This window comes from Rosa chinensis, chromosome 2 (genome assembly GCF_002994745.2).
Source record: "Rosa chinensis cultivar Old Blush chromosome 2, RchiOBHm-V2, whole genome shotgun sequence".
NCBI classification, from domain to species: domain Eukaryota; kingdom Viridiplantae; phylum Streptophyta; class Magnoliopsida; order Rosales; family Rosaceae; genus Rosa; species Rosa chinensis.
The window spans coordinates 60343853-60352257 of NC_037089.1; the positions used below are offsets into that span (position 1 = coordinate 60343853).

The window sequence follows — 8405 nt, forward strand, 5'->3', positions numbered from 1 at the left end:
GTGCCTGAGATGCCAACACCTCCTAACATAAAACCTATTGACATTAACAGGTCTTCGTTAGATAGCGTAATGAGAAAAAGAGATGGCAATCTCACCTTATGGCGCAAGGTTTCTCACAACGCCTTGGAATCGACTACGAGAAGACATATTCTCTCGTAATGGATGTCATTGCACTCCACTACCTTGTCAGTTTGGTAGCTTCCAAATAACTGAACATGCAGCTTACGAATGTGGTCACTACGTATCTTTATGGGGATCTAGATATGGAATATAATGAAGGTTCTTGTGGACTTCATTTACCCAAGTCAAGTGGCTCTAGACCACGGAGCGCATTTGCAACGAGGTTGAAATGCTCACTAAAATGACTACTTGATTGGGAAGGGATATGATGAACTATGCCCACGCGTTTTCCATGACAAGTTCCGGATTTGCAATTGTCGCGGTTTATGTTGATAAACATAATTGGAACCCTTGAGAGTTTAGGGAAACCACTGAACACCTAAAATCTGAGTTTGAGAGGAATGACCTTGGGAGAACACGGTTTTGTCTAAATTTAGAACTTGTATACCGTGTCAAGAGACATTTTTGATAAAGTCAAAGATGCACCATGGTCGTCCGTAGTCTTGGCCCGAAAAGGGATCCGTTTCGTCCCAAGGATGATGACGAAGACGTGTTAATAGCAGAAGTGCTTACTTATGTACAATAGGAGCATTATTGTACTTAGCACAATACAAGACCAGACACCTCAATTATTATGAACTTGTTGGCTAGATATAGCCCCGCGCCAACGCAACTCCATTAGAATGGTATAAAGACAATCTTTCGATATTTGAGAGGTACGATTGATATGGGCTTGTTCTATCCCTACAGAAAAAGGGACGACGGAAGTGTGGGATCGGACCCCATAAGGCAAAATGCCACCTTCCGTGCTCCTCCTCCCCTCCATCAAAATGACAACAAGCATTTCTAAATATTGAAATGAACCAAATCCGATCAGAGGATAATGTAGCGGACTTATTTACTAAGTCGTTACCAAAATCCACCTTCGAGAAACATGTGAAGAGCATCGGATTGAGAAAGTTATCCGAACTCCCATGATTGTAGCAATCAGGGGGAGATATTGACATCAGGGAGAGGCATGATGTCTACATGTTCGATCTCGAAGAGTGAAGGACGTGTTGTGCTCTTTTTGTCCTTCGACTACGGTTATTTTTGTCCCACAGGGTTTTTGTTACCTGGCAAGGTTTTTAACGAGGCAACAATTAAAGCGTCATCACCAAGTTTGAGCGGCACAAGGGGGAGTGTTGAAGGATATCGACATAATGTGTGCCTCTACAAACTAGGGTTTAGAGTTGTAATAGGAAAGTACCCTAGGTATACTAATTGTATTATGATTCTGTTACCTTTTGTGTACTCTGTAAACTCCCTATATAAAGGGCTCCTATTATCAATAATAAACACAATTCTATTCTCCTACAACAGGGGTATGTGTATGATCAATGATTTCCTGTTGTATTAAGGTTTGTTGTGAAGCTGTATTTTGTACTGCAAAGATTGCAAACATCTCTCCTATATATTCCTTTTGCTCTGTTACTTTTCTCGACATATAGAAGCGAAGACCCCATCAGGCCATAATTCCGTATATATAGTTACCAGAAAGTAGGTTTTACTGATAAAAATCAAAAGAAAACATGGCCGGAAATAAGAGAGGGCACTCCCAAGTCTTAACCTCACAATTAGTCAATTACCAAAAATTGTGCAAAATAATGGAAAATGAAGCAGATGGATATCAATGGTTGTAGACACGCATGTTGGGCAATTATCAGTTTGTCTTGCTACTGGACCAATATTCAGCTACAAGCTTGGAGAAGTAGGAGTTGGTATCCAATAGCTTTGAAGGTTCTTCATACTCCACCAGCTTCCCTAAAATTTTAGACAAACAAAGCCACACTGCAGATTAGGAACAGCCTTAATTAATAGGTTACATCCAAATACCCAATTAACTGGCTTACACTACATTACCCTTAGACAACTGATACCAACTGAAGACACATTTACACCCTTGGTAGAATACACTAAAGAACTTTCTACAATGGTAGAACCCCTCAGTTTGTTTACCTCTGTGCTACTTGTTTTCTTTTTTGTTCTTCTTAGCACTTGGCAAATAACATACTTCGCACAGAAGAAGAAATCAAAAACATGCATGGGCAGAGTTTTCAATGTCTACTTCAAATTTGATTCTAGATTCAAATATATAAAAGCTTACCATCAGAGAGGACCATAACTTTGTCACTGTCTATGACTGTTGGAACTCTATGAGCTACAATTATCACAGTGCATTCTGCAAATTCTTGCCTTATGATTCTTTGTAGAGTGGCATCTGTTGCAGAGTCGATGGAAGCAGTAGCCTCATCTAGAACTAGAATTCTGTTCCTCTTGAGAAGCACTCTTCCAAGGCAAAACAACTGGCGTTGCCCAGCGCTCCAATTTTCCCCTTCATCACTCACTGTTCAAATAACTATTGTCATAAATGTTGTGTATCACTTCACAAACTCATAGACTAAATGGAATTGGCCACTCAAGGAAGATTTTCATGATAGCTTTTCTCAAATATATACAGGAAGCATAAACCCACCAGATGAGCCTAGCAGATTAGGCAGGCTGCTGACTGTTGCCTTGAGCTGACACTTTTCTAAAGCCTAAAAATGAAGATGTCATTATAATGGTCCATATTGGCAGAACTGCATCTAAAATCTTAAACTAGGTCTGATTAGTAAAACTAAATGAGATATACTGGAAAAATTTAATTATGCAGGAAAAGCCTTTTCAAAATTAGGGTCGATCAGTTGGCTCACCGTCCATATTTCATTGTCCGAGTAAAGGCCTAGAGGATCCAAGTTGGTTCGGATGGTGCCCCTAAAAAGAGTTGTTTCTTGAGGGATGATGCTGAGGTTCATTCTCAAATCTTTTAGACCAAGAGAGCAGATATCAAGTCCATCTATAATAATTTTTCCACTGCTCGGCTCTACTAAACGAAACAAAGCACTTATGAGTGTACTTTTTCCACTTCCTGTCCTTCCAACAACTCCTATTCTAGTCCCTTCTTGAAATGTGCAAGTGATCCCCTTGAGAACTAGTGGAGAATTCGGACGATATTTTATCTTTAACCAACAGAAATAATTAGTGATTAAAACATGATCAAATGTACGCAACACCAATAAAGAAGTTCAAGTGTATGATGATGAATATATATACCTCCAGACAATGCAGCTCTATTCTACCCTTTTGAGGCCATGAAAATGGTGGCCTCTTGTCCTCCAAAATTGCAGGAGGCTCTGGTGAAATCTGCATGAATTGTTTTATCCTTTCAACTGATATTATGTTGTTTGCTAAGTTGCAATACCATTGAGTCAGATAAATTTGTGTTGTTGTGAGTGTTAAGGCGTAAGAAAGAGAGAGCCCCACAAGACCTGCAGAAACACTCAGAAAAATTTAGGCTAGACTGTTAATACCTTTGAACAACCTCAAATTCCTTAGTTCAAAACAATCAAACATGAACTACAAGAATAATACCTGAAGAAATGTATCCCTTAGGAAGTAAAACAAGGAGAAAACCAGTGGCATAAAGGGTCAAATTCTGAAGTGCTTCTGTCCTTAATATTAACCACTCCCTGGTTGCATTAGAATGAAAGAACAGTCTGGCATCAGTGTCAACTAGCTTTAGGTAGTCATCTAAGAACCTGTTGACCATTTTAAAAGCCCTTATAGTGACCACTCCATGTGATGTTTCAGCTGCGTAATTCATAACAGGAGCTTTGGTTGTTCCATTGATTCTTGTTAGTTCCCTTGCAGAGGCTTGACAATATCTCTTCAGTAAAAAAAATAAAACAAGTAGTAATTAGATTTCCATCATTCAATTGGTGAAGAAGAGATGGAATGAAGAAACTAAAGCAACTCGAAATTCCAATCCACCTGAACGTATTGTACAGCAACAGTTGCGAGAATAGCTACAATGAGAACTTCCCATATCACGGAAGCCAGAACTGCAATAGTTGTCAGCAGTTGAATAACAGCCGAAACAGTAAACATAATGGAGAAGGGTATCTCAAAATCTAGAGTACTTAAATCTGATGAAGCCTGAAAAAGTAGTAGAAGTATACATTGTCATGCATGAATCTGAAATAGGTGACTAAAAAAAAAATACTTGACAGGCTACTTTAAGTAATATGTTTTCCAGGTGTTGTTGAAGATCAAAGTACACTCACTCGTGTTAAAATCCTCCCAACAGGGGTTGAGTCAAAGAACAACATGGGAGCTTTAAATATAGCATCGGTGAAACCTTCAAAAAAGGCTCTAGAAGCTTTTAATCCCATATGGGCTGCAGAATATGATCTTAGAAATACAAAGACAGCACAGAGTGAAGAAATTGCAGTGTAAACTCCAATCAGTGTAGCACTGGTTATATTAGGAATCTTAATGCCTAGAGCTAGCCAATAAGTTGAAGCAGCCAGAAAAATAGAAAAACAAAACTGTGATAATATCCCGGAGAATAGAAGAAGTGTTCCCTTGGAAACAAAAATATAATCCCAACAGGACTTCCAGCTAACATCACCAATCTCTTTCTCTTCTTCTTCTGTTAGCTGAACCCCAGGAATGCCCGCCATGGAAGTATCCCCTTCAGTTTCACCGGCAAGATTAGTCCTTTGAGACTCTTCTGGTTGGATTATATCTTCCTTCTCAGATTCTTGGGTTTGGTAGTTTGGGCTGTCCAATGTTGTTACTGCATCTCTATGAGCATTCACAAGCTGCTCAAATGCAGTTCCTTTTGTCAAGAGACCGTCATAGCTTCCGGATTGAGTAATTCTTCCGCCCTCCATTACCTGGAAAGTGGAATAATGTAGGTGTGTAAACCATGTATACCTTGTATCTAAATGCAAAAAAAAAAAAAAAAAAAAAACACACACACACATAAATACCAAGATGTTACTATCTTCTTAGAGAAATTCAACTTGATGAGCTACGGAACATATACCAAGATGTTATCAACTTCTGAGAGAAATTCAACTTGATGAGTCACCAGAATCACAGTTTTCTTTGCTAAAGCAACCTTGACACAATCCTGCATGCATAGCAAAGTCATTCAAACTGACTAAACTATCTCTACAATGACACTAAATTTGGTTTGCAGTTATGAAAATGTTTAAATTTTTCTTTCTTACATGAAATAAAATTGCAGCTGTAGTTGCATCAACTGCACTAAAGGGATCATCAAGTAGATAGATGTCAGCATCACTATAGACAGCTCTTGCTAGCTGAATCCTTTGCTTCTGTCCTCCACTCAAGTTAATGCCCCTCTGTCCTATTTCAGTAAGATCCCCGTGCTGAAAGCTATCAATATCTTTATCCAAAGCACAAGCTTTTATGGTCTCCTGATATTTAGTCTTCTCCATTGGCCTCCTATAAAGTATGTTATCGCGGACTGTCCCACTTTGTATCCAAGATGTCTGAGAAACATAGGCAATGGTTCCAAATACATCAACCTGTTTAAAAGCAATTTGAAAGTAAGTGAAGATCTTAGATAATGATATATAATACAAAATATGTAACATCTTCTTTTACACTCACATTTCCAGAGATTTTGGGAATTTCTCCAAGAATAGCAAGCAAAAGAGATGATTTTCCAGCACCAACTGATCCACAAACTGCAACTTTTTGCCCCCATTCTACTTCTAAATTCACATCTGTCAGATTTGGGATTCTTGATTCAGGATTCCAGCTGAACATACCTTTTTCTACTTTTAAGATGTCATCTGAATTCTGTGATGTGAGTTCTCTTATTTCATTATCCATTATCTCTTCATCAATCAAAAAATCATTAAGCCGATCAAATGAGACCTTGACTTGGATCATTACAGAAAGAGCTTCTGGTATAACTCGGACAGGGTCTCCCATGCTCTTCAAGGCTGCTAGAACCGTAAATATGGTAATTGCATTTAGAGGAGCACTCTGGAAAACAATGCATCCTACAAAAACAGCTGAAGAAATGATAGTTGGTGCCATCCAGAACAAAACAGTTCCATAAGCCTTGTGTACTTGTGCCTCAGCCAATGGTTTGAACTCTCTTTCGCGAAGGGAATCAATCGAGTTCTTGAACTTCTCTTCCCATGATTGCAACTTAATGATTTTTATATTATTTAGGATCTCAGAAGTGGCTCTAAGCCTCTCATCTTGAGCTACCATGATTTGGGACTGACGCTTCTGTAGTACCTTTGCAAATGGCACATTAAGGAGACCACAAATAATTAGAGGAATTAAGCCAGGCAGAGCACCAACACCTACTACCACATAAAGAACAACAATGCAAAGCAATAGTTGCAACGAAAGGCTCCACATTGAATGGAACCACCACAGGAACTCACCCATTCGATAAGCATCCACCGCTATGTAGTTCACAATCTTTCCAGCTGAGTGCCTTGTCCTTCCCAAACTAGAAAGCTTCAGCTGCTTTCGATAGACTGCCACCATTAAGGCTGACCTTATTCTCATTCCACACCTTCTCGACTCAAAGAACCAGCATCTCTCGCTCAGAGATTCAACAACTTTGGCGATGATTAGACACCCTACTAACATGAGGCCTTCAGAGAGGCTTTCCTTCTCACTGTTTGAGTAACTTACAAAACCATAGAGTATAAGAGGGGAAGCTACAACTGCAATAGTCTTGAGGAATGCACAAAATACTATCCATATATTTTCTTTCATGTAAACTTTTGCTATGGCTCTGAGAACCAGGTTCTTCGTAGTGCTTGAGCTCTTCTCTCTTGACAGGGATTCAAATGCATTAGCAAACTTTTGGTATGCTTCATTGGCTTTATCTTCAGAAACCAGAGAAGGGATGTCTTCTAGAGCTAAAGTTTTTGAGAAACCCAATTTCAGTAAAGGATTAATCCAAGAAAATATCAGTTTGCTAAGCAAACTCGCATGGCCTAGTTCTGTTTGTTGGGTTTTCCCAGCTGAATTTTGGGCCAACAAAGGCTCAGATAGACTGCTATCCATGCCTTGTTTATCGACAGAGTTACTGGGATTTCTAAGAGTACACATGAATGCTAGTAGGGCTAGAAAAATGCTTCTAATATAAGGAAAAAAGCAAAGAGTAAGAGCAGGTGTACAGCATCAACGCTAGTTTCTTCAGTGCATTTTAACAACCCAATTCATGTTCTGAATCAAAAATCCAGAGGGGTAAGCACTCCCTGCATATATAATCCATTGCAAGGAAAATGATCAGTATAATATATATAATGGAACTGCTTGTTAAAGGTGAACATCTAGACAGCAGTAACATAAATAAAATGATGAATTAAAGTATGGCTATAAATGAAGCCAGAGAGATACATGATCAAACATTCAAGAAATAAAAACACTGATGAAGATCTGTGAATACCAGAATACTGAATATTGTTTCACTGCAAGTGTAAGATAGCAGCAAATGTATTCTCCAATCAACAATTCACATAGAAATTTAGTAGTGTATGTACTATTTACCAAGTAGTCAACTCCTCAAGGAAGCCAGACTGCCGTAGAAATCTCTATGGCTGACCTGGTAGTAATGCATGATGTTCTCAGACTTTGCACATGATTCAAAAACACATCAAGTTTCAGTGGAAACGGAATGATATTGAACATGTTTTACTAGTTATAAGAGGAGGCCGATCAGTTGATGCTCATCTCAACCTACTTTCCTACCGCACCCTACATTCTCTATTCTTTATTGAAGTCTGTTCTTCTCACCCATTTAGATATCTAAATTTACCCGATTTATGTATGATGTGCAAACCGAAATCTAAGTGGCGGTCATTACACCCTTGATAAAAAAAAGATAAAAAAAGGAAGATGTTCATTAAGCCTCTTATGTAATGGAAATGTAAAGAAATATCACAACCTCCATTCCTCGATTTATGAAAATGTAATGTTGTTCTTTCGATTACCAAGCAATTTCTGTCCTACACCAAACAAACAATATGAGTTTTCACTTTCAATGAGAAGGTTTAATTCAGTCTTTCCAGTACAATTAATGATCATCATTGATTACCAGCCCCCCCCCCCCCCCCCCCTCAATCTCGTTGATCGAATACTCTCATCACCTGCATGTCACTTCTATATGTAGATGATATTAATGTGCATGGACCGGAATGCACCCACTCTTAGCTAGCAAGGACCAGTTTTCAGTGGGGAGTTAATGTAGCCTGGACAATGTTTAGTGATGAATGTAAAACATGCCTATATAGTCCTTTCAGGTTGATTACATGCATAGGGTCTTACCAGATAACTTGATGTTTTGATCTGGAATTAAGAATGTTGAGATTATACATCCCACATGGGAAAAATTGGACATTGTCTGTGAGTTTATT

At 38.8% G+C, this 8405-nt stretch overlaps 1 protein-coding gene across 3 annotated transcripts; it reads right to left on the reverse strand.

The window, feature by feature from the left end:
- Positions 1 to 1574: 1574 nt before the first annotated feature.
- LOC112186140 (ABC transporter C family member 8) lies at positions 1575 to 7821 on the reverse strand. 3 transcript variants are annotated; one of them, XM_024324495.2, is made up of 12 exons: positions 7540 to 7821; positions 5626 to 7247; positions 5220 to 5540; positions 5033 to 5119; positions 4266 to 4880; positions 3973 to 4137; positions 3574 to 3868; positions 3256 to 3470; positions 2856 to 3161; positions 2636 to 2699; positions 2267 to 2506; positions 1575 to 1923 (listed from the first exon to the last, which is right to left on the reverse strand). In XM_024324495.2, exons 2-12 carry the CDS (start codon positions 7096 to 7098, stop codon positions 1823 to 1825), a joined length of 3882 nt encoding a protein of 1293 aa, XP_024180263.1. In that variant the 5' UTR covers positions 7099 to 7247; positions 7540 to 7821; the 3' UTR covers positions 1575 to 1822. The 3 variants fall into 3 exon arrangements, with proteins under 3 accessions (XP_024180263.1, XP_040371122.1, XP_040371123.1); XM_040515188.1 differs by having other exon boundaries at positions 7439 to 7821; XM_040515189.1 differs by lacking the exon at positions 7540 to 7821 and having other exon boundaries at positions 5626 to 6258; positions 6420 to 6583.
- Positions 7822 to 8405: the final 584 nt, after the last annotated feature.

What these genes read in the sequence shown, in the direction of transcription:
- LOC112186140 (XM_024324495.2), bottom strand. Translation starts at nt 7,098, where the DNA reads ATGTGTACTCTTAGAAATCCCAGTAACTCTGTCGATAAACAAGGCATG. An exon ending in TAAGGGATACATTTCTTCAG is followed by an intron (nt 3,471 to 3,573) that starts GTATTATTCTTG and finishes GTGTTTCTGCAG; the next exon opens with GTCTTGTGGGGCTCTCTCTT. An exon ending in AGTTATGGTCCTCTCTGATG is followed by an intron (nt 1,924 to 2,266) that starts GTAAGCTTTTAT and finishes CTAAAATTTTAG; the next exon opens with GGAAGCTGGTGGAGTATGAA.